The sequence below is a fragment of the Oncorhynchus masou genome, chromosome 13, assembly GCF_036934945.1.
Source record: "Oncorhynchus masou masou isolate Uvic2021 chromosome 13, UVic_Omas_1.1, whole genome shotgun sequence".
NCBI lineage: Eukaryota > Metazoa > Chordata > Actinopteri > Salmoniformes > Salmonidae > Oncorhynchus > Oncorhynchus masou.
This window is the reverse complement of record NC_088224.1, coordinates 56,121,839-56,148,061: the sequence shown is the minus strand read 5'-3', so window position 1 is coordinate 56,148,061 and position 26,223 is coordinate 56,121,839. Positions and strand designations below refer to the sequence as shown.

At 42.6% G+C, this 26,223-nt stretch overlaps 1 protein-coding gene across 3 annotated transcripts in view; it reads left to right on the top strand.

The window, feature by feature from the left end:
- Positions 1 to 18,685, top strand: part of nova2 (NOVA alternative splicing regulator 2) — a 58,550-nt gene extending 39,865 nt beyond the window's left edge. For all 3 annotated transcript variants that reach the window (XM_064984352.1, XM_064984351.1, XM_064984350.1), the window contains one exon: positions 8,347 to 18,685. In XM_064984352.1, the coding sequence (XP_064840424.1) occupies positions 8,347 to 9,375 (1,029 nt within the window). In that variant the 3' untranslated portion in view covers positions 9,376 to 18,685. The remainder of the gene's footprint in view (positions 1 to 8,346) is intronic.
- Positions 18,686 to 26,223: the final 7,538 nt, after the last annotated feature.

Below are 26,223 nucleotides of genomic sequence, written 5' to 3'. Positions count from 1 at the left end.
ACAGAGCAATGCAACCCCCCCCCCCCCCCCAACCGCCCCCTCTCCCTCTCCAGCCTTGTCTCAGGAGGACCGATTGCCAGCAGAAAATATTTTATGCCATTTTTAACCTTCACGTTCATCAGCTGGCTCAGGAAAAGGTCACTTCCTCCGGCAAGTATCGATCCCATTCGTAGGGAAGCCGGTAGAGAGAGGCACAACAAGATATTTGTTGTCTTGACAAGGATATGCACCCGCTAATGTTGGGTTAAATCTCTTAGGAAGAAAGGACAAATGTGCCACTGTGTGTATGGATGTGTGTGTGAGCGTGCTTCCATGCGTGTGTGTATCTGGGAGAGAAAGGTCATTTGAAGGAGAGTGTTTCATGTTTTTGAAATACAGGTTTATCCATTTGCTGCTTTACAGTATCTGTGGAGAGGAATCTTAGATCAGGTTTAGATCAGGCTTCTGTGGAAGCAAAGCTAACATATCTGGTGTTAAGGTAGTATTTGTATGTGTGTATGTGATATGTCCAGTATTTTAAATGTGTAGCCAAAACATATACTTAAAAACTGGAAATCATCCAATCCTCCATCGTTAACAGAATGGAAAGTTCAAATGTTTTATTTATTAACTAAATGTTGAAAGTGCGAGGGCGACGGAGAGAAACAACATGGTGCAGTTTGAGGCCATGTGGCAGAGAGTGATGCGGGCGCTGGGGATAGGGGTGTGAGCAGGTGGGTCTGGGCAGGTGTGATGTAATTGATGTTTGCGTGCGTCTGTATGCTGTTTGAATGCGTACGGTTTGTATTTTAAATTCAAAAAAAAAAAAAAAAAAAGATGTAATGTACAATATCTGCCTGCAAGGCTTGGAGCGGGAATGGGACCAAGATGGAGGATGGAGGTCAGCAGTTGCCATGGATACTAGACCAATTCATTACTAGTCCCCTTTTATTAAATATGCGTGAGAAAAATTCCTACCCAGCGGCACACCAATGTCCTGAGTTATTGTAATCCACTGTGACAAGGGATGTCTGTAAAAACAATCTGATAAGATTGTGGTCGCCAACATTTCTGAGCATGCCATCCATCGCCTCCTCTGGTTGGATAGTGTTTGACATCTCAAAACACACTGCCATTCCCTAGTGACTTAAAATTCTCTATCAGCCGTGCCACAGCTCAGGATTCTTCTGTTAATGAAAGCCTTGAAGAGGGCTAAGTGGACAGTGGTGTTGTATTACTTAAGGCTGAATGGTACTTCCAAGCCTAAAAGCCTGAACACAGCATCAGCCCTGTTTCCATTGGCGTGGGAAGGAGAAGGTCCTCTCCTTCCTCTCGGTCCTCTCTCTCTCTCTCTCTCTCTCTCTCTCTCTCTCTCTCTCTCTCTCTCTCTCTCTCTCTCTCTCTCTCTCTCTCTCTCTCTCTCTCTCTCTCTCTCTCTCTCTCTCTCTCTCTCTCTCTCTCTCTCTCTCTCTCTCTCTCTCTCTCTCTCTCTCTCCACCGCTCCATGTTGTCACAGTGTGTTAAGGTCTGTGAGTGAACACGTCCTGGCAGCCCGGCTCAGCAGCACACTGAGGCTCCTCGGATGGACGTGGCCCCACCTCAGCCCCACAAGGACAGGCTATTTTGGGCCTCATCAGCACTTGTTCGATGGCAGGCCTCATGAGGTCACTTAATGCATGATCTAGGACTCAGGTTTGGGATCAGAGCCAGTCACGACTCTGAGCAAAGTTGCTGTTATATGTGTGTATGGGCGTGTGTGCGTGTGAGCTTGTGTGTGTTTGCAACACACGTGCATATGTTCATGTACTATACATTATGGTATATGTGAATATACTGACCCAAAACGTTTAAGATCCTATTTTAGATCACAATCCATATGGAATGCACTGCTTTTTTAATACAGTTAAAATGGAAATGACAGCATTTTAGCAACATGAAATCTTATTAGAATCTGTTCATATTTTTTTATTTAATCTTTATATAACTAGGCAAGTCAGTTAAGAACTAATTCCTATTTACAATGAAGGCCTATCAGGGAACAGTGGGTTAACTGCCTTGTTCAGGGGCAGTTACTATATACCCCCTGGGAGAATATGACACTTAAAAAAAAAAAACTTTTTTGAAGTTCATCTCAAGCGAGCACTTAGATGTGGTCATTTTCACAGTTTCGTAAATTCATAGAATGTTTGGGAATGGCGTATAGTAAGGCACTTGTGAAAACTCTATAGCACTATAGAGTGGGAATGCGGCAGTGCGTTTGGACAATTAATAGACACTGCACTAAAAATAAACCCTCCAAAAAACATCTGTCTTGTTCAGGACCGGAGTCTACGCAGACCGGTGCGCCATAGCCAATTTGAGCTACAGTAGGCCTATAATGAAAATAAACCATTTGCCACACGGGTCTGCCATCATTCACTTTGAACTGAACTGTGTGTTTACAGGCAGTAGCCACAGTGTGACTTTAGATCATTAGAACACATTCACCAAAAGCCACAAAATAGACTTGAATGGATTTCTGCAAATACCCAAGGGAGTCCTCTTACATTTGCAAACTTCACAGTCCTATTGATCAAACAACGATGAAAGGCTACAGCTATCTCTCCCTCAGTTGCTTATCCACATTAACAACAGCAATATCAATAACTAATGCTAACCAGAGCGAGATGAGCTTAAAAATCTAACGAGGGAACATTAGATAAACTCTCTTAAACTTTTTCTGCTAGTTGATCGTCAAAATTGCTCTGATAAAGGATGGGGAATAGTGGCCTGCTCCTCCTCCTGCAGCTTGGTTGCCAATGCATTGTCCCAACCCAAGTTTTGACAACTGAATGGGAACTTTCCTGCCTGCCTGCCTATTTGATTGATGCCAAATACATTTGATTAACAACTAAGAGATATGTTAACTGTGGATAACAGTCGTTCAAGGTCAGCATTGACATTTCTTTATAGCTAACCAAATGACATCTGAATCTTTAGTTATAGCCACCGAAAACTATATAAAGGGGGAAAAGTTGGTCACTCACCACATTCCTCCCATCGGTTTGCTAGCTAGTTAACGTTAGTCTCATATTGAAAAAAATACAACAAATGCGCCGGCCATTGTTTAACTTGAGAAGATGTGGCCCTTTATCATGCCCACTTACTCTACATAGGATGCTGTGTATAGCATTTTAACATTTTTAAACAAAAGAGACACATACTATTTGTCCAGCCTTTGCTGCTATGCTTGCAGATGTGCATAATCAGCTGCGACCCTCCTCAAAAAGTGTTAATAACTCCAAACAACAAAACATAGCTGTAGGTCGTTGTAACATTTAAACATGTACTGTAACGTGTTTAAAAAATAATAAAAAAATGTTGCACTGCATGGATCACCATTGTGGTTGATAGCTGTATGTTACACTCAAAATGCAATGTAGTTTGAGTAGCCAGCCTAGGCTACTGCTCAAATGTTGCAGTTATTGGCTTACATTGTTCCCCTTTGCGTGGGTTTTTGGTTATTAATTGTCAAGCTTTAGAAACCGAAGCCTGACTGCGACTGGCTCTGATACCAAACCTTTTTATTAGCCTAGCTAGGACTGTGACGTGTGTCTGCACACTTTCCCTCTGCGGCGCGCTGTAAACGGGACCCGCGAAAGCAGCGCAATTTGAATTCACCGATGCGAGCGCATCAAGCTGTACTTAGTTGATGACTCAACTGTTGACTGATTTATACTCGCTTGTATGTCCTACTCGCTTATTTATCGGGCCGTGACACATGTGCGGCATGGTAGCCTAGTGGTTAGAGCGTTGGACTAGAAAGTGAAAGGTTGCAAGTTCAAATCCCCAAGCTGACTAGGTATAAATCTGTCGTTCTGCCCCTGAACAGGCAGTTAATCCACTGTTCCTAGGCCGTCATTGAAAATAAGAATTTGTTCTTAATTGAGTTGCCTAGTTAAATAAAGGTTCAAAAAGAATGTGCGTTAGCCCATTAGCTACTTTATGACTGACGTGTTATCATTTTCCTTGCTAGTTTTGGTTGTATTGACATTCCCAGACTTAGTTACAGTCATTTGTATTTGTTCAAAATATTGATTCATTGAAACTGAAACAGTGAATCCCGAATGGGTGAAGGCAGCAAACGTTTCAGGCCAGCTGTGATTTACAGCCTGGATAGCAATATTCTTTGGCTTACCAAGAAATGTATTGGTGAATTATATTAATAATACATTGAACTGCATCCATCTATTCTCTCAACCTCTTATACAGTTGGTTTGAAGCATAAACTGTGAATTTGATATTTTTGACTAATGTTATGTTTGTCTGTTTCATGTCTGCAAAGTAGTTAAAACACTGTGAGATCCACTTTAAGTCCACCCCTCAAATACTGTATCTCTCTGTCTAGATGTCAGTTCCACCCTATTGTGTTTGGCCATAGCATCAGAAAGAAAGAAAAGTCACACACTCCCTTCATATCACTAGCGTGTCTAAATGCAGCTTTCTTAGTGTGATAGGCAGTGAAATGGAGGGAGAATGAGCGGATTAACATTACTGAGAAAGGGAGGGGTTGAGATGACCACCAGAGTTAATCGTTACGCCCACCAAAAAAATAAATATATATATATATTTCAAGAAAAATGACAATTGTTACACCAGGCTAGCGGCCCAGAGTGCGTGCCACAGCGCTCGTTCTAGGCACGCATTCTTCTTTCATTTCATCATTTGATTTGGATTGTGTGTGCGTGCGCGGCGGGCGGGCGGACGAAGGTCCATCACTCGGGACCCTTCTTGTCAACCTTTGGAGCGGAACGGCTGGTCGGGTGCAGTGTGATGCTTCTGTGTTATTTTTAACCAGGGTTTTTTCCCCCCAGCCTCGGAGAGAGAGCCACACACTGAAAGGCAGACGAGGCAGAGAGGAGCGGCTAAGCCCGGGGATCAGGAGACAGGCGATTAACCTAAAGTCTAGTGCTTAAGACTTCAAAGTACAAACAGCCCCCTGCTCACGGATCATACCACATCCATGGGCTGGACAGAGGGAACAGAGGGCAACAGTTGCTCCGTGTCCCCACACGTACGTATCCGGGGGCTGGGGAGGGTAGAGAAGGGTGGGGTGGGGTTCTGGCGTCCACAGACAATAACGCCCTTCGGGCTCCTTGCTGAAACAGTGCTGTGGGAGGTTTAGGGTGAGCCTCAGCCCGTGACATAGAGAAGACATGAGCTGAGCCTCTGAGTATCCCTGAACATGGTGCGAGAAACCAGGAGAGGGGGTGATGAACACTGGGCGTGTAGTACTGCTACAGCAATACATTCTGTCAAGCTATGGGCGTGATGGAAACCTGGAACCAAAAAAGAAGCGGTTTCCATGACGGAGACGGCGGCAGCCGAGCAAATGACGCTGTTTTATCTCTTTGATGGCTGTTGGCCTTGTTAACTTTTGGGGTATGTTTGTTTTGTTTTCTCCAAAAGCTGGTTCTGACATATTTCCATGCCTTAGCACACCCCATCCTTATTATCCCTGCTCCCCATCAGCGCAGCCCCAGCCCCCCCCCCCCCCACACACACACACACACACATACACACACAGTACATAATGAATGACTAGCCACGGCTGATGAAACGGCAGCAGGTCTCTCTCATCTTCGCTTTCTCTCTCACCCCTCCCGCTATCCTCTCAATCTCCTCCTTCACAACCCCCCCTCTCTCTTTCGCTCTCTTTCGCTCTCTTTCGCTCTCTTTCGCTCTCTTTCGCTCTCTTTCGCTCTCTTCTCTCTCTCTCTCTCTCTCTCTCTCTCTCTCTCTCTGTCTAGCTCTCTGTCTTTGAACGAAGGGGAAGGAGGTTTCATTGTCAGTCTGCCTGAACATTAGACACACACATTCAGCAGAATTAGCCCAGCGTATCTGTCAACGTTGCTCTATTCTTACCCCACGCTAAAGAGCCTACATTTTAATCAGCAGCTTGCTCCGACGCACAGGCCAAATGTTCTTGCCTTTATTAAAAAAAGCATGAAAAAAATGAAAGTCAGCTATAACTCTCGGGGATGAGGACGATTATTTTAGACTAAAATGGCCGCCCATGACATGGCGAGGGAAACTCGACGGCGACAAAGAAAAAAAAAAAGAATGCTTTAGAAACTGCATGTGGGGTAAAGGATTTATGAGAGAAAGACAAATACAAGTTTGAATATCTATCAAATATTGAAGAGCTGAATGTGGTCCTTGAGACTCATCATTAGCAGTAATGGGTTTTATACATCGCACTATTCAGCTATTTATTCCACTGCTTCTTCTAATCTTAAGGAGGCAAGTCCCATCTGAATCATTACACGTCCAATCCAACAACATGCAACATTTGTGTGTGTGTGTGTGTGTGTGTGTGTGTGTGTGTGTGTGTGTGTGTGTGTGTGTGTGTGTGTGTGTGTGTGTGTGTGTGTGTGTGTGTGTGTGTGTGTGTGTGTGTGTGTGTGTGTGTGTGTGTGTGTGTGTATGTATATGTGCAATGTAGAAGATGAAAAGGATTCTTCGTTCTCTCGCTCACTCAGTTGTTTTGAGCCGCGTCTCTAATGTGTGCTTTGAACGAAAAAGAGGGAAACGTTTTTGCCTCAACACTGAACCACACACGTTTGTATGAAAATTAGGGGGAATGTTGTGAAAAATTGGTTGTGAGAAACTGGATGAGCCAAGACCAATTTAGATGGCACTTATCCATATGGGGACCGATCAATGTGTTTTTTTTATTTAACAAAAAAAAATTAAACCAAAAATAATCCCTCAATTCCAATGCATGGTGAATCTTCATTGCTGTCACAAATAATTATGTGAATAAAATATTTGACTACAAACACAGAATAACATTTGTTGTTTAATAGTTTGAAGTCAAGTCTTGATCTCCCTCTGTCCCTGCCTTCTGTTAATTTCCCATTTCTATGTAAATACACTGCAATGTACCACAGCCAGCAAGGCTACAGAATCAAGGTTACAGCAGCGCCTCTGTAAAGAAATGTTTATGGATGGAGGACTGCAGCAAACATTGAGAACGTGTAAAGATCAAATCCAGCCACACAAAAGGAGAAACATGGAGTCCATGCCAATTACTAGCCCCATACTTCCCCTGTACACACACACACACACACACACACACACACACACACACACACACACACACACACACACACACACACACACACACACACACACACACACACACACACACACGTCTCTCTTTGTTCCTTCCTTTCTTTGCCTTGTCCTCCAACCAATCAACACTCACTTACTTTTCTTTTGACATTTCTGTCAAATATATTGAAAGAATAGTTTTGTAACCGTTTCCACGTTGTATGATAAGGACATATCGTAGGTAACCTGTGAGACTTTAGAACAGAAACTCCTCTCATGTATCATCCCTACCGAGTAGGTTTACTCAGAACATTGTGTGACTTGCTTTGGTGCAAATCTACCCTCGTTCAAAATACCACTACAGTGCATTTAACGATCATAAATAATTTGTGGTCCTTATCAAGTACATATAAAGTACTGTACTTATTAAGAAAAAAAGCATCCCCCCCCCTCCTTACTCTCTGCCCAGCTGGCAGCTTTTCTCTAAAGTTGTAAGACAAAGGACAGTGAATGCGTGAATATGTTTCAATAAGGGTGTTTATGTGAGAATGTATGCTGTTAATACAGCACATAGTATACACATAGTTGTATGGAGAATTGTGTAGTGTGTATGTGTGCGTGTACGCTTGTGTGGATTTGGTGTGTGTGTGTGGGGGGGGGGGGGGGGGGTCTAGTTGCTACGCATCGCTTCGACTCCCTTTCAGTACCCCTTGAATGCTGGAGCTGTGTTTCCATGGTAACACTGACCCCTGGGAGTAGATGCTTTTCACCAGGAGCCTCTTTATAACCACAGATTCACAGCTCGGAAACAAAGAGACAAAATACACTCTTTCTCTCTCCCTTTCTTCCCAGAAACTACTCTCTCTGTCAATGTTATATTGTTTGGTCGAAGGAGTAAAAAAAAACTCACTCTTATTTTTCCCCTATGCTACGCCATAAAAAAAATATCTTGAGTGTATCCCCACCTTTGTGCTTTTTCCCCCCTTTTAACTAGCCCCCTCTATTTCAAGCTTGATTCACTCTCTTTTTCTCTGTCTGTCAGGTATTTCTAACATATATTCCCTATTTTCACTCTTTGTTGGTTATCTTACGTCCTTCTCCATTGTTCCGGGCTATTTCAAGTTCTTATCTTGGTTATCTCTTTTCTTCCATTCCCTCGCCCAGTCCCTTCCTCCATTCAATTGATATCACACTTCTGTCATGTGGAGATACAATGTTAAAGCAGTGTGGTAACCATCTCTATGTCCTCTCTCTCTCTGCTCCTCTCCCCAGGCCAAGCTGATAGTACCAAACAGCACAGCAGGTCTGATCATTGGTAAAGGTGGAGCCACAGTCAAGGCGGTCATGGAGCAGTCGGGCGCCTGGGTGCAGCTCTCCCAAAAACCAGAGGGCATCAACCTGCAGGAGCGCGTGGTCACCATTAGCGGAGAGCCCGAGCAGAACCGTAAAGCCGTGGAGATCATCGTTCAGAAGATCCAAGAGGACCCCCAGAGCAGCAGCTGCCTCAACATCAGCTACTCCAACATCTCTGGCCCTGTGGCCAACTCCAACCCCACCGGCTCCCCCTACGCCAACTCAGCTGAGGTGAACCCCGCTGCTGCTGCTGCCGCCGCTGCCACAGCCTCCAGCCTCCTGGGTCAAGCCACCATGCAGAGTATGGGCGGCTTCCCCACCACCATGGGTCCCAGCTTCTCAGGCAACGACCTCTTGACCATCACCTCGGCCCTCAACACGTTAGCCAGCTACGGCTACAACACCAACTCCCTGGGCCTGGGGCTCAACCCCGCCGCGGCCTCAGGAGTCCTGGCCGCCGTAGCGGCTAGCGCTAACCCTGCCGCGGCTGCCGCTGCTAACCTCCTGGCGTCCTACGCCAGCGATGCCTCCACCAGCGCAAGCCACCAGGCCGCCTCCCTGGGAGGTTTCACCCTGGGCTCGCTGGCCGCGGCCACTGGGGCAACCAATGGCTACCTGAGCGCCTCGTCCCCGCTGATGGCACAATCCCTGATGGCCACTGAGAAGCAGATGCAGGAGGGGGCCAAGGACGTGGTGGAGATCGCTGTTCCCGAAAACCTGGTAGGAGCCATCTTGGGGAAAGGAGGGAAAACGCTAGTGGAGTACCAGGAGCTGACTGGAGCCCGGATCCAGATCTCCAAAAAGGGAGAGTTCATTCCCGGCACCCGGAACCGTAAAGTTACCATAACCGGCTCTCCGGCGTCAACGCAGGCAGCTCAGTATCTGATCAGCCAAAGGATCACGTATGAGCAGGGTGTGCGCGCCACCAACCCACAGAAGGTGGGCTAGAAAATGAGAATGGAAAGGAAGAAAACGAGTGGGGGCTTGGGGAGGAATGCAAAGGGAGAGAGAAAGGGAGAGGAGAGCAAGAATGTTGGAAGGAATCGTCCACCCGTTTTTTGGTGTTTCAGTATTCAAAAAATGATGCGACGCAAAAATTCGCTCGGGGAGAGAGGAGAAAGTGTACCGCGGAAAACAAAGGAAAATAAGGTGTAAAATGTAAATACGGTTTTATTACTTAAGTCTTGATGTTTCGGGATTTTTTGTTTGTTTTGTTTTCTAGTTCATTTGTTTTCTGTTTGTTTGTGTATTCTCCGGACAGTGGTGAATGCGATTTTAAACTGGCATGCTGCCGCGCTACAGTTTGGAAAAGGGGGGAGGTGGGGGTACTGGGGGCCGACCCCCATGGAATCAGCCCCTTCCCCACCCCCACCCCCATTCCTGTGTAGCTCACTGATGTTTTTCTTCAGATTTGCCTTCAATTTCAATTTTCCCCTTACCCTGCCCCCCACTTTTCGCCCTCCCCCTACAAGGGTCTGATAAGACTGCAAACCAGTGCTTGGTTAGAGATCTAAGGAAAATCCCTGTAGTTGATGACATACCCCTCCATGCCCCGATCCCTCGCCCCTCTCCCAGCCACCCCCACTCTGTTTTGAGCAAAGGGGGGGAAGAGATGTGCCCAAGGCTTCCACACATGGATTATCCTCGTACCCCCTATAGCCTCGCACCTTAGGTTCTGATTTAACCAGATGCATGCTATGCCACGCTCCATATTTATATATCCGGGATGCTTGTGTTTCGTATGTAGGACGAAGGCAGAGACGCATGGTGCATCTCATTGGGTCAGAATTCTAGCGTAGCGCAAGAGTACATATAGAGATCGGGGCATTTTTCTCAACACGGTTTGCAGTCTGATATTATGATTATTATTATTATGATTATTATCGATATCATTGTCATTATTTATGAATATGATTTCGCCCATAACATTTGGTATTTTCATTTTATTTTTCTTTATTTTTTTTATCTGTAAATTCAGGTTGACATGAATGTAAAAGACTATTTTTGATTTGATTTGTTTCATTTAAGTGGATTTAATAACATGTCACATAGTGTAATATACAGTATGTCTTATTTAAGTCCAGTAAGAAATGGAGCATAAGCACCACTGCAGTGATGATGAAGAGTAAGGGTCAACTTTGATATCCAGCAAAGAGCAGGACAGTAAATATTCCATTTAAAACACACACACACACACACACACACACACACACACACACACACACACACACACACACACACACACACACACACACACACACACATACACACATACACATACACATACACACACACACACACATGATGTCATTTCAGTGCTATAAAGGGATTATAACATATCTACATGGCAGATTACGGTGAAATCAAGCAGACTAGTCTCTACAGTATATACATAGATAGCGTCAAAATGAAAATGCCACTTGCACAACGGGCCCAAGAGCACCGTTCACATTCTGGCAGGGGCCGAAACGCTCTAAAAACGCCAACCCAAAGTTGTTTCAATGTTGTCTGAGCTCAGATGTCTCTCCTCCCTCCGGTTTAGCCTGCGTCCCTCAACATTGTGAAAAGCCAAAGTGTTGTTGGGACTGTAGGGCCATAGGCGTCTCCACTGAGATATCCAGCGAGCACTGCTCTTCTGCCTGTGGCACTCTTAACAACACTCTGTCTAGACAGGCCAGGCGAGAGACCAGGAACGGGGGCACTTAGAACCTAGAGGTGGTGGCCCCGCCAGGAAACGTACATACTACTGAGAAATAGAAACACTGAAGATGAGAAAGTTGATCTCACTAGGGTCCATGCAGTTTGCCAGGCCTTGTCTTGTGGCGAGCAGAGGTATTGAACACAGTGCATATTTAGAAGTTGTTTTCCCCTAATAATTGCTCTGTTCAACTGTCCACGATGAATGGGGGGAATGTAACGTGCTACGGTATGTTGGGCGTTAACGACAGCTAAGTCTAATGGTTGTGGGTTATTCTGCTTTTGGCAAACTGCAGGGACCTCCCACTACACGTTCCATGCAATGGATACTGCCCACTAACCTATAAGCTGCTATGATTTTGTTTGTTTTTTTATCTTTTTTTTTCTTGCAATCGGAGTACACTGAAGTTGATCTTAATGCACTGTGAAGTGTGGGGATCGTTTTCTCTGCCCATGAGGTCAGGGTTGTGTTCTGTAGGGGAGCTTTGTCACAGGCGTGTGCGTTATTATGTCAGGGAAATGTACGCACATGGAATACCAGGCGACTAATCATATCTCATGAACAGAACTCTATTTGCAATACAGTATCAGTTCTCAGTTAGATATGCAAGACGAGGAACGAGTATTCATGTTTCTAAACACTACGTTGAAACCGGGATCCTGGGTTGAGGCTTTGGATGCGTTTTGACTCAGTTTGGCAATGAAAGTCATGTGGTTGTAGAAACAGTCTCTAATTATAGGATGGGATTGGGGGGGGGGGTGGCAAGTGTGCATGTTCAGCTTTTGCTATTCAAAGACAACAATAGTTGGAGGTATGTGGAGTCTTATCCCAATTTTGACAGGGTTGCTCTAATCATCCGACTTCCCTTTTTTATATTTGCTGTTTTCACAAACAGTTGAAATTTATATATTCTGTTAGCCAACTGAAAATGGCTGGCTAACCTAAAATGTGATGACTTCTAAAATGCCAAAGGAGGAGGGGGGGCACATTTTGGTCGACCCTAAACAATCTAACGTGGTCTGGTAAGGGAACCTATCTCCCCAATTGGACATTTAGACACTGTAATGTAAAGGCAATCTATCCAATGGTGGGCTCTCACTAGTATTCGCCATTGGAACGTTTTCTCTATTGTCTAATGGAGCGACAGTGAAGCGCGTATCTCGACAGATTGGTAAGGAGTCTTCTTTATTCCCATCTAATACCATCCACTTTCCTCACCCCCCAACCCTTGTACCGCCGTGCACCCCATTCTTACACATCAACCCAGAGCCCCCCTCTCACATCTCTCCATGGGTGATCGTGTCTGGTGTTGCGATGCATGTCTGCTTGCCCTTCCAGACCACAACTACTCCAAAACAATGACTCTCTGAGTCTCCTAGTGCTTTGAGGGTAGAGAGGACAGCGTCCCCTTGATTGTAGTGCTGAGCATGAGAGACTAGTTAGTGACCATTTTGCCAGCAGCAGTGAGAACAACTTAGTAGGTGACAGTGGAAGTAGGAAAGAGAACCTGCAACCAGGCAACTAAGAGAGAAAGATACCAGCTGACTTAATTCTGTCAATCCAATGGCCAGTGGCTTGAAACCATATTTTATATTGTATGTTATTGACAGGAGTGAAAGCACTTTGCTACATTTGGAATGCATGGGCAGATACATACAGTACATTCATAAACACATTCACATAGATTGCGAGTAGAATAAGGGAAATACTGCTTGTTGAAGTAATGAAGATATGACAGAGATTACTGGATATAAGCGATACTAAAACTGTGACAAATCAATGTGAACAATATCAAATACAACAATATCAAATACCTGTAGTTGGAGATCTCGAGAAGGTGCCAACAAAGTTCGTCAAAGGATGGCTTTGTTATCTTTTTATCAAATTCAACAAAATTACCCCATTATGATGGGGTTTTAGGGCGTCCATTTTTGTTTGGTTTGTAATTTAGGGGATGTAGATAAAATGTGATGAGTACTGGAAGCAATATACGTAGTAGCATGTTGTCCTTGTATTGTCTTTTTATTCTGTCTGTTGTCAAAGCTTTGGATTTACCTAGATGTTAAATAGATTTACCTAATTACAACTTTTTTAATTTGTGAAATTGCTGCTATTTAATAAGTGATGTACTAAAAATAAAGTTAAGACATATCTGATTGGTCGTTTAGCAGGATGTTGTAGTTCCCAGAGGTGTACTAAATGCTATACATGCTGATAAGATAATAATTACTGTAAAAACAAACTCAACAAATAAACCTGTGCCAAAATAGATCTTTAAAGACTGAAACGGGAAATGCGCCTGATTTAAAAAAACATTACATGAAAGGAAACATACTTTTATAAGAAAAATAATGTGAAAAGTGCCAAACGAACCATATTTATAATTGTAAATAGAAGGGAATGGTACAAGATACTTTTTTGTGTGTGAGTAAAATCAATAAAAAATTAAAAAATAAGCTTTTTAGTTAAACCTTTTAATGCCCTCTTTACTACTATGTGACATAAAATAAGGGATTGTGAAGGAAGGGAGCCATCTTGTTAGCCAGTAATCCAAATTTCCTTGAATTCTACAGTACTTAGACTCCTGGGCCAGAAGAATCAACGTATAGATAGATTAGCATGGTTAATGATACACATGATATTAACATTCTTAATACAGCCTTTTATAGTTCTGAAAATGTATTTTGTGGAGATAGATGTTATCTTTTTTGCACGTCTATATTGCATGATATCAAAGTGAAGCGTGGACAACAAAAAAATGTAAGAAACAAAAATTGTACAAAAAAAAAAATTAGGCGGTGTGTTTTGTTCATTTTGAAGACAAATCTTTGCATGCCAACAATGGTAAAGCAATTTAATTTTCCTTGATACATTTTCAAACGTGGGTAGTTTTCACTAAACACATGCAGGGACATCGTCCAGTAGAGCAAGGCCACAGTGTAATTAGATTGTATGACTGGATGAGTATTTTGTGAGAACATTGTCTAGGCATCTAAACATTCTTAGAGAGATAGGAACAAACTTTTGATCAAACATGAAACAATTCGGGGGGGTTTTGTTGGTTGTGCTTCTTTTACTAAAACTGCATTATTTAATTCCGGATCACATTTTATGCTTTTTACCATAGATACCGAGATATTGTCCATGAATGTACTCACCTCTGCATAAGTTTGCATATCACTCTTCGATCATGACTTCAGGGCTTGAGTGTCCATGTGTTTTGTGTGAATAACTAACATCAGGTAAGGCCAGATCTGGCCCTAGTGTCATTCTAACCATCTGTTTACCCTTCTGGCTCCCTCTGAGCTTGAGCTCTTGTCTTGATGTAAATATGCGCTTTATATTTCTCATTTAGACAGAGTTCTCATTTAAACCCCCATCTCCTGAAAGGAAACTAGGAAAAGTGTTTTGAAGTATCAAGCCAGGCTGTGTGTAGGCACCATGTTTTTTTCACGCTCTGTTGCTGCTCGGCTTTTGTATTTCTCAATCCCCCTGGTCTCTCTCCAGAATTTGGGACAAGGTGTGTTTTACTCTCTGTTCGGTGAATTTGGTCTCATGACATGATTACACTTTCTGCAACAAAAAGTCATAGGGAGAGAAAAAAAATGACAAATATTGCCAATATTCCCCATGTTGTCCATTGCCCGACTGTCATTCAGTTTCACCATTAGACAACTGAGTGGTGTCGGCATGCTCAAAAAGGGATTGTAAATCACAAAAGCTGGTCAGCCACAAGAAAACATAGCTTTTTCTCATTTAACACAGGATCTTGTCTTTTGTATATTTCTCAAGCGTTCAATGATCTAGATTAGTGTCAAAAAGGGACACTCAGTTTAAACTATAACCAAATTGGCATCCCTGTTCCTAGCGATGCCTCAGTTGCAATAGAATGTCAGCATGTATAGCTGTATAGCTCTGTAGAGTAAGCTGAGATGGGGGTTTTGTGCAATAGTGTAGTACCTTGCTGTGCATGTGCTATTGTCTGGCTCTTGTGTCTGTGTGTCTGCAGTAGGTCAGCATCATGGTGTCGTCTCCATGTTGCTGGGTGAACAGATCTGTTTTGTGATGTGCAGAGGAATGCAAACTTATGGTTCACCTGCTACAGGTGACATCATTTATTTTCAGTGGGTGTGTGGCTACTAGTGCTCAACTCCAAAACCTCACAATGCCCTAACCCCCCGCCCTCCTCGCTCTCACCCGCACCCACCACCCGTAGCCAGACATTCACGGAACCCAGGGTCACACTCTTGAGCTTGTACCCCATCAAAGCACCAGCAATTTTAGACTGCATTTGTCATATCACTGTTCAGTTCCTCTTTATTGTTTTCCTGTTTTTTATTTGTGCTACGCTCTCTAACCTAGACCAATTATAACAAAATGCCATTCATGTGTACCCTGTTTACTCCCCCTTTTCTCCTTTTTGCACTTTCACTGCCCCTCCTTTTCCAACCACTCCCCCACACTTCTGCTCCGATCCCGCCACACCACCAAACCCCCCTCCCCCTCCCCCCACCCACCTCCTCCTCCTCCTCGAGTTTCTCCCGAGTGCCAAACAAAAACAGTACCATTCCAAACTTTTTTGAGTTTTCTTGTATGTTGGACATCCATTGGACGCACCCATGAAGCCAGCATGTTCCTCCATAACATGATGTCAGTCATGACGCCTCAACATTACCCAAAAGAAACAGATCAAAAAAACAAAAAAACCTGAGCTAAAAGCAGACCTGGATTAACCCGGTAAAGGCTGGCTACCTCTCATAAACTGCTTTTCCTAATTCTCTATCATCTCTTCAACCTCCAGGACATCATTGATTGTGTGCCATAGTGTTGGGGGCACTTGTCACTCTCCTCACCCCCCAAGTCTCTCCATTTGATTTTCGATGGGAAAAAAATAATAAAAAAATCCATTTCTAATGACGATTTTTTTTTCTTTAACATTTAACCACACTCAGAATGGTGTGAGGAGTGTAATCGTCAGCTGCGCAGCCATCCTCTGTCTTCTGAACTTTGAACTTTTCACCCCTCATGAACTTTATTGACCTTCTTCCTCCCCTTCTATGTTCATCAAACTGTTTGGATTTAAATCTCCATTCCATCACCAAACCTATTTGAGACTGTGCAATTCTAGTTGAAATTATTTGATTTTTTTTTTGTTTGTTTCTTATCAGTGGGGCAATTCACCAAGATAAAGAATGAAAAATCATCCACAAAAGAAATACAGACAAAAAAAAACACAAAAAAACTGTTTCTCCACAATTTCATTTTTCTCTCATTGTAAATATTTTTGTCAGATTTTGTTGAGCTGTAAAAGAGAGGCGTGTTCAACAGAATGGGGCCGGCAGCATAAAATCCACTTGGTGGAAAGAGGAAAAGAAAGACGCACCCCATACATCTACTCATTTGTTCTGCTACAGTAGCTTGTGGTCTTGACATTGGTGTGACCTGCTGTACTTGTTGTTGTTTATCGCCATGCTAGCTCCACTTAGATAAAATGCTATAAAAATGTAAAGGATAATTCAGTTCTGGAGCTGATAGAATTGTTTACATTTGCTACCGTAGTTGTATTCGTTGGTGGTTTTGTTCCGCTTAGAGTGAGTCGTAGTTATTGTAATGCTTTGTAGTGTAAGAAGATATCAATGTGGAGAACTTGCTGGACTCAGCACCTTACACTAAATGTGGGACACACAAGACGAGGGGGAAAAAAACGTGTCGATCCCAAACCACAAAAAGGAAGTTGAGGCCTCTTTAGTGCAATCGAGTTACTGCGGTTTACATGATAGAAGTGATATAGTTTAGAACTAGGATTATGTTAATTAGGCATATTGTAGGTGGGCGTTGGTGAATGTAAATGCCAACATGACAAAGGTGCCCGTAGTGCAGACTGAGACATATCTCTCTCAGTGAGTTTAGTAGAGTGAAACTGACTGAAAGTATTCATTTGACACAGCGAGACTGGACTGACCATATCATTGCTTAGCTTTGTGCTCCACTCACAGTGTTATGCTGCCAGCCTCATTTTCTGATAACACTTCATGAGCTATTTATTTTCAACCTATAATATACTATTAATAAATTACAAGACAACAAGAAAAAGGGAATGACTGGAAAGGTGAATTATTGTTTTTTGTTTTTTTAGCATTTTAGTGGTTGCTTTTAACACCATTCATTAACTGACTTAAAGAGTATTGAATATTTAATGTAATTGTAGCATTGTGTTTGTAAAAAAAAAGGAAAAAAAAGTAGTGAGTTGTGTTTATTGACTTGTGGATTACCAGTGAAGTCGGCAATCTAGTGCTAATATATATTTCATCTTTTTTTAAGGATTATTCTTTTCCGACAGCAACAACAGTCATTATAAATGTTCATTTTAGCATCACCTGTCTTCTGTTGTCTTATTCTTCACCTCCCACTACACTCAGTCTCATCCAAGTAACACATTGCAAGTTTGTGCCTGAAACCATGTGCTCGGTCTGGGGGCGGGGCCATATGGTATGAACGACGTGTGTGTGTGTGTGAGTGTGTGTGTGTGTGGATGTGTGTGTGTGTGAGTGAGTGAGTGAGTGAGTGAGTGAGTGAGTGAGTGAGTGAGTGAGTGAGTGAGTGAGTGAATGGAAAGGCTGCTATCTCAGCCTTGGTGGGTGGGTGTTCTGTCCAATGTTCACCAAAGCTAAAAACCTGGAGGGCTTCCATTCACCAATGGAATCCCCTGACGTTATAGCTGGAACTTCATCATGTGACCTGAGCCGACTCTATCGTTCATAACCCTCCCACCCAACCACTCCTCACCACTACCCTATCCCTGAGTCATCCCTTACCACACGTCATCACCATGTGATGTTCTCCATCGATAACATACTACTCGACCAGATCCACATTAACATGTCTCCTCCATGTTTCCAAAAGGAGCGCGTTGCCAGTCAACCTGCTTCCCACATGATACTCAACCATCCTCTCTAGCTGCCGGGGCCAGGCCCATCAGAAAACGATTTGTCTCAAAACAAGAGGATAGAGAGAAATAGTGATGCTCAGGGTGTCTCCTTGATCTACCTTTATATCCCGCGTTCTGCGGTTGTCCCACTTTATTCTGCCCTAATGATTTCTATGGAGCCCAAAGACGACGATGATTTCCATGTTCATGTAATGGTTGCTTAGCAATTATTCTGAGGGATGATGTGCACCTTCTTAGAGGAGCGTGCACATACTGTATTGTTTACAACATGAGACCAACGCTGTTGAAAAAGAATGTGTAGGACAAAAGCAAATTCCGTATTGCTAAATGATGACATTTCAACGACAATTTCTGTGACATGAGTTAATGTAATTATGAGTCATTGCATGGTACTATTTTTTTGCAATGAAAATATATTTTTTTGAACTGTTAGAATGGATGGTACATTGTCAAATTCGTGCAACATTTAGACGCTAATAATAAAATAAACGTTGGTGTCCGTGTTAATGTCACCATGAGGAGAGGTTTTGGACCAATGAATGCCAAAATGTTGTAAAGGTTTTGTTCATTTGTACATGGTAATAATGGGTCAAATAAACCATTGAAGCTAATTGTCAGGTAGACATTAGTCTTACTAATGAATTAATCAAGGCCCACACATTGGTTTACCACATTAATACTCAAAGAGGTGCTTGGAAATCAGTTGATATTGGACCGAATACAGTTATTACTATAATCAAACCCCAAAAGAGGTAAGTTAAACACCCCTACTCCTGTAATACAATGTGCACCTGATATTGTGGTGTTTCACAAACACACGTTTACCCCAGGCAGAAAGTATATTTCAAGAGGATTTAGGTATATAAGGAGGACATGAAGGACAATGTTGGACATGCCCATGTTTTTGCTGAACAGGCATCAGGAAACCAGGAGGGTTGCAGCATAGCAATCAGGTTATGAGGTTATGAAACAATCGGAAGGGTTGGGACTCCTCTCACCTCATCCAGTACACCCAATACATTAGAAGTGACACAATCAAGATGTTGCTCTTTGACATTCTCATCCTCCCACTATCACTGTGCACCAACCAGTTCATCCAACCAGCAAACACCACCCCCACATTCACCATGTCTCCACAACCAACCTATCCGGACCTGCGGATTTAGGCAGATCCAAGCAACTTCTGGCCAATGGGCTTAGACCTCTTCATGCATTGGCTATTGTTTTATTGACCTGCAGCAGAGCAGAGTCTCCAGGCATATCAATATTCACAGGATGGTCTGAAAACCAAACCTGTCTCGCAAACCTTCCATACACTAAAGAAGTACCTCCAAGGTTCAGAATGAAGCAGAATTTATGGTTTACTGCACACACCTCCCAACGTTCGTAATGAGCCCCTGAGCTATGTGGTAGAGCAAAGTCAGAACTTTGATGTGCCTTTCGTTTGGCGCTACTGTAGATGTGTTTGTTTTGTCTCCTTGATAGCTTTGTAGTCATACCAGAACTTCAATGAACTGAAAGGAGGTAAGTCATGAGATTAATGGAGAATAACTGAATGTTAATGGGATAGTCACCCCAAATTACAAAATGACATATTGGTTTCGTTACCCTGTAAGCAGTCTACAGGCAAAGTATGACAGCAATCCGTGCTTTACGTTTTAGCATTTGTCACATATGTTTAGAAAATGATGCGCAAAGAATGCTAATATCGGTCCCATGACTTGAATGGGATTTAATGCCACAAATTCAAAAACCTTAGCATGTGGAAACAGTGCCAAAGCATGGACTGCTGTCATACCTTGTCCATAGACTGTTTACAATGTAAGGAAACCAATATGTCATTTTTGGAATTTGGGTGAACTATCCCTTTAAAGGGTGTGTTTGCACTGTTTTATTCACTCTACGGAATACCACTCAAACTCTGCAAGCCCCATTTGTGGCTTGTGTTTTTACGTGAAAACCTCTGGGCATCTGGTGAAGCCACTACAATGACAGATTAGGCCCCTCCACATACCTCCCATCTATCTCTCCTGCCAGTGGGACTGGAGTGGTGGTATCTTGTGCTTCATCTTTGCCAATGCAGCCAATCCTGTTAATTGTGCATCTCTCCTGCCTGAGGCGGTTGATTTTCCTTCTCCTTGCTGCTCTTTTTCCATTCCCTTGTTCATCTGAAGCCAAGAATCCCTGTAAATCCCAGACCAGCTGTCCCATGGAATTCCCTCGTCCTGTTCGGAAGTTAGATAGGAGAGGTAGGATAGACATAATGCCTTGTTGCTGAGATCTCGGCGCTTCTCCTCACTGCTTCTCAGCTGATGCTAGTGTTGGTTAACATCCTACTCAGTTCCAGAGGACAGAGAGTGAGAGACAATGAGTTTGCCCTAATACAGTATGCTTGAGTCTGGAGCGACTAGATTGTGCACCTAGTTGCACTCTCACCTAAGAACAAGGCCATCAAAATCAACTCCAATTGATAATATCATAATAACAAACCAGTCAGGACTTGACCCTATGGGGTCCACAGGATAAAATATAGATAATCCCCCTCATAGATAAGATGATAGCGATGTATAATGTGCCATAGATACAAATGCGGGGGTGGGGGGTTGCTAATAATTATTTTGAACCTGCGTTTTGCACAATCAGATTGTAAATCAAACCTGCTTTGCCTGTGGCTACAGTACAGTAGCATTACTCACGCCACCATACCTACTGTATGTAACTGTTCAGATTTCTGTCTGCAACATCACACCCATGTCCACTCGCACCCTACTGTGCTGTTACCTAGGTCGCTGGTAAGGGGGCTGTGCATTTGCCAGAATAAACAACATATGTTTTGAATTGATAGAACACACAAGCACTTCATCCTTGGCAAATCACAGTGCTATAGTGCCTAATTGAAATCCATGGAAGCTCATTTCTATTCTCTTGTGCGTGGCTATTCCAGGCACGGGTTGATACAGAGGATAAGAATAATAATGTGTCGTAACAGCCAATGTTTGAGATGTGTTCCCTTACGAGATGTTTTGACCAAGAATTGCAGAGAAAATTCTGACTAAGAATTAGCATAGGTACATAGACATTTGATTGACTTTAAATTAGGGAGTACTTTTATCATGTGTTTATATTAATGACAATTTCACCCTTCCCTCTGCTTGAATCAATAGATAAATGTATTTTTAATGCAATATTTTGTATCAAAATTAGGGAAGACACATTTTCAATTCTAGACGACATCAGATTTTTAAAGTAGTGGCTGATAAAGGAGATTATTTGTCATTTAATTAAATCTGAAATTGGAATGTATATTTTTGACAAAGAGAATGCTATTTGTATTTTGACTGCCTGTGGAAGACCAAGTTTGTGTTCTAACAGTTATACCAGAATTTTGGCAATTTTACAGGGACTCAGGTCAATGTTTGGGTTCTCTTGAATGTTTTCATCTACTTATTGCATGTTTGTCTAGGAAACTAATGCTTTGACTTTGATTGAAGGAAGATACACATTTTTTGACTGTCACAAGGCTGAAATCTTGAAACTAAATCACCACTTGTCTTTCAGCATTCAGTTGTTGCTGTCTTCCATTTGCGTGTACCTTCTATGCATTTAACAAGTATTCATCATAAAAGTTATATCAAATTCCTGGGCCTGGAAATAAACCACTGAGCTACAACAAACCCCAAGGTTGGAGAAAACCTCAACGGACCTCTCTCACTAAAACTTGCCATCTGTACTGGTACAAGAGCTGTCCATCTTTGACTAGCAACAATGTTAAAATTACTCCCGCATCCTAAGTAACTAAAGTGGAAACTGGCTATTGTCCTTTGGCAACACTTTACATTACATAGACATTGAACTTACTAGCCTGTTACAGTGTAATAGGCCGTTCCACAGGTAGTTGCATTGGTATGAGACGGGCCTATGTAAGGACAGGTGAAGCCAATGATTTTATAATTATGGTACTTTGCTTCACGGCCAGTTTATAGATTATATTTCAGAGCATTTATTCCACAGACCAAAATGTATTCCATCTGGTTGATAATTATCTTTAAATCAAATTGATTTAATAATTTATGCCAGTCAGATAAGCAAAATACTGAACAATGATTGTACGTTTTTGTATGTTTTTATTTTTTGCTGTTGTGATATTTCTAACCAACATCACAGATTAAGTTTAAAATAAGAAACACATTTCATTCTTAACTATTCCAAAAAGTATTTTAAATGTCATGAATGTTTGATTATTATGTGCATAAATACAAATGAGAATAAATACATTTAAATTGCGATGCAAAAGCTGTGATTTTAAAACACTGTGGCGTGTACAGTGATTCCTTTATCAATTTTATGGTACAAGATATGTTCTGCAATCTTGCAGTTGTTGTTTTTCAGTTCTTGAGCATATGCTTTAATAAATACATTTTCTACGGTATATAAGGGAAGCCTAAGCAGTGCCTGCTGTATTATTCCAGTATCCTATGTGTGTACTGTCTCTGTGTGGTTAGTATCAACATGATCCTACAGGGAAATAGAGTGGGCGACAGCACATACAGCATACCAATAGAATTCTGAGCCTGGGTCGATTGAAAGTGGATTTGCATAATGAGAATGTTTTTTTTTTGGGTGCATATAATTTTCCAACCGATGATACTCTGTGTGTGTGTGTTTTATTAATGAGCCCATCTGAAATGATTTGGCATGTAGTACCTGCAGAAAATCTGAACAACTATGATACCAATGGACAAAGGAACACTCAGTAATGACATCAGGTAATTAGCACGAAACAAACGTTTCGTACAGGGGAAGCAACAATGGCATCATTAATTTCAGTCCTTACAATAGCTTTGGTATCTTAATGTTTGTACGGTCCTGAACTGTCTTTGTATATGATACTTTGTTTCATTTAAATTACCCAAAGGGAGCGGCATATGGTGTACTTTATAAATGCTCACATAATAGATTATCAACCATAGCTGTACCATGTATAGTCATTGTTCCAGCAATTTGTGTTATACAGCTAATTTGAACAATTACAAATCAAAGCAGTCAGGAATATTAAATGCACACTGACTCACCCATTTTCTTAGGATAATGAGTTCCAGCCAGGGCTTGCTAATCGATCACAGAGACTACAGGGTACTATTAGGTACTCTACACTGGTCGATACAGACTCCATGGTGAAATTCAAATTCCTTCGACACCAAACGACCACTCTTCCATCACCTGACGTCTGGCTTCATGTCCTGCTACAGACGTACACCTGCCACCCGGAGACTTTCCAAGGATCGCTTTAACCCTAGAGGCACACATGAGTCTTTTTTCGGGCCTCCAGAAACACAAACATATTTTACCTTTCTAAGGAGCCCTGGCCTGACACTGATGGAAGATTCTGCAGCATGCCAATGAACCATTAGGGAGAAGCCAGGGGAGCTCAAAATGACTTGGCCCAGTTTGAGACAGAATGAGGCAGTTGTGTGGATTTTACTCTGTAGGCTGATCGGTAAGGAGCTGCTACTTTAACTTGAGCAGGCACACAGGGACAAGAAGGTAAAGGTTGAATAAAGTACATGAGGCAAGATATTATTCAACTGGGGAAGGTCATAGACTTGATATATTAAGTAGGACACAAATAATACTAGCCCTTTAGATTGAACCCATCCAAGTTATTATAGGCTTTATGGCCATTCAATAAGTCAGACTAATCAAATCAGATAAAGTGGGCAGGGAAATTAAACGACTGCTATTTATTCCTGGCCTCTGACAACGGTCCCCCAGGCCACACAAAGAGACAAAACTGTCAACAACAAACACAAACAAACCTCATCCACCACTAAAACACACTGAGCTGGTATGACAATGTATACAGGGTTGAATTAGCTACACTGCTAAAAACACATTGAACCTTCATACTAGGTTGAATTAGCTACAACATTTTTTTTGGGCTGTATATGACGTGATAAATTAAATAGTATAGTACACATGGTTGCTAACAATGTAGGTTTGATTCCTTCTGTTAAGTGAGATGCTATGACGTCTTGAAAGATGGCAAATGATGCCAATGTCAGACTGCATTAGAGACAGTGAGTTGGTGCATTCTTACGGACTAAGGTATGGTGTCATCTGTTCCATGTGAAGTCCCAGGAGAAGAAAGTGCTCCTCTGCCCTTGAGCAAAGCACTTAACCTGCACAGCTTGTCCAGCTGTGCCGTCCACTCTGAATAAAGGAGGAATTACGGTAACAATGGACTGTAGTTATGTGGTATATTTCACTGAATTCAAGTCAACGTAGTCATTCTTGAACAAAAGTAACCCACATTACTGCCCATATTCAATATTTACTGAATGTTTTAATAACATCCCACCAATATTATGTATATTTTATGCCAGTATGTGTCTTAAGGTGTACAATACATATACACATTCCATTCCGTACCTTACATATGAGCAAACTCAAGTGACAAATGTTTAGATGGCGCCGATATGGAAATAGTTCATATGTTGGATTGAAGGAGTGAATGATCTGCAGTAACGTATGTCTAATGTCACAGTGTGTAGTGGCACTGTACAGCACGTAGACAACAACAACAAGGTTGATCTTTAGGTGTCTTAGTCTCCTGTGTATGGGGATGTTTGAACTGCTCACTGCTCCTTCTTCCCTGCCACTGTGAAGGTCAAAGCAAGGACTTGTCTCTCCCCGAGGGGACTGCTGTCTCTCTCTGCTGTCTAGTTTCTCCAGAAGTCTACACTGCCACCTGGGAATGACAACTATGAATACATGCAAGCCCAAAGAAGGACTTCCAGGCTTTTACGAATTAGGGTCCAAGAAACGCTTTCAGCATATCTAACGCTAGTCCAAGGCAACAATCAGGGAAATAGCATTGAGGTTGTCATGGAGACTGGCTGCAAAGACAGCTCGGGCTGCTTTCACAGCATACATCTGATTTGACTTGTCTGTTAGTGCATAGCAACAGATTTTCCTCAGTGCAGACCATCCCCCATTGAAGGTTTGTTCATTTGAATGGCTAATCAAATCTAAATACTTCTTTTTTTCAATCACTTTATCTACAGCAATCAATTATCTACACATTCATTTACATTTGATAGCCATTTATGCTGAACACTTCTCCCTCAAGCATTAATAGGTACAGTATTTTCATGGTATTCACTTCTTCAAGTAACATTCAACAGAAAAGAAGCAGACAAGAGGAGCCCATTCAAATGAACAGAAGGTCCAGGAGACGAGAAAGACCCCAAACATCATCAGCGACAGCTTCCCAAACTCTTATACACCTGATCAACGGTACAAGGTTTGTCTCCATTGACGGAACGTCTTTTAATTTAGAAGACAGTGTGCATTCAACACTTTCAAATATTACGCATCAGTACTTCTGTATTGTGTTTCTTCTATATTGCAGAGGCGGCCTTAGCCTATTTGGTTCAATGACATATTTCTGCTCTATGAATGGGAGGGCTGAGTGTGCGTCATGTTAAGGCATTAGTATGCAATGAAGTTGCTGGTGTGGTAAGACTTGTTTTGGAGGCACTCTCCTGCAGCCAAAGCAATGTCAGGGAGGCACTTATTCATCAAAGGGCAAACAACGCCAGAATGAACGCAAGACCAATTCTCATTGCATTTAAGAAACACAGACCAATTTCACTGCCATCCTTAAACCGATGGACCATTTCTCTCTGCATCGATCCATGCACTTTAATCGCTGTCAAAACGCTGAGTGTTATGGGCTTGCAAAGAAAAGGACAGAGAGGAAAGCAGGGGGGAACTGCAGCTTTCCGAGACAGCAATCTTAGCATGCCCGAAGTGGTGGAGCTCACATATAATACATTGATGAGCCCAATCCATCTCTCTCTTTCTCTCTCCATCGCCACAGAGCAGAGCACCATGGTCCTTGGCAGGACTGCGTTGCCATGGAAACCCTCACATTGCAGCAGGCTAGCTGGAGCGCGCTGGTTGAAAAGGAGAGCAGTACAGGGGGAGACGAGGGAGAGGGAATCGCTGCAGTGATGGGGAGGGAGGAGGGAAGAGGGGGGAAGAGAAGGAGGGGGTGAGTACAGCAGGCGAGATTGGTTCTCCAATGCATTACCCCCACAAGTCGCTCCCCTCTCACTCCCCCCAAATTTGCATCGGTTGGGGCGCA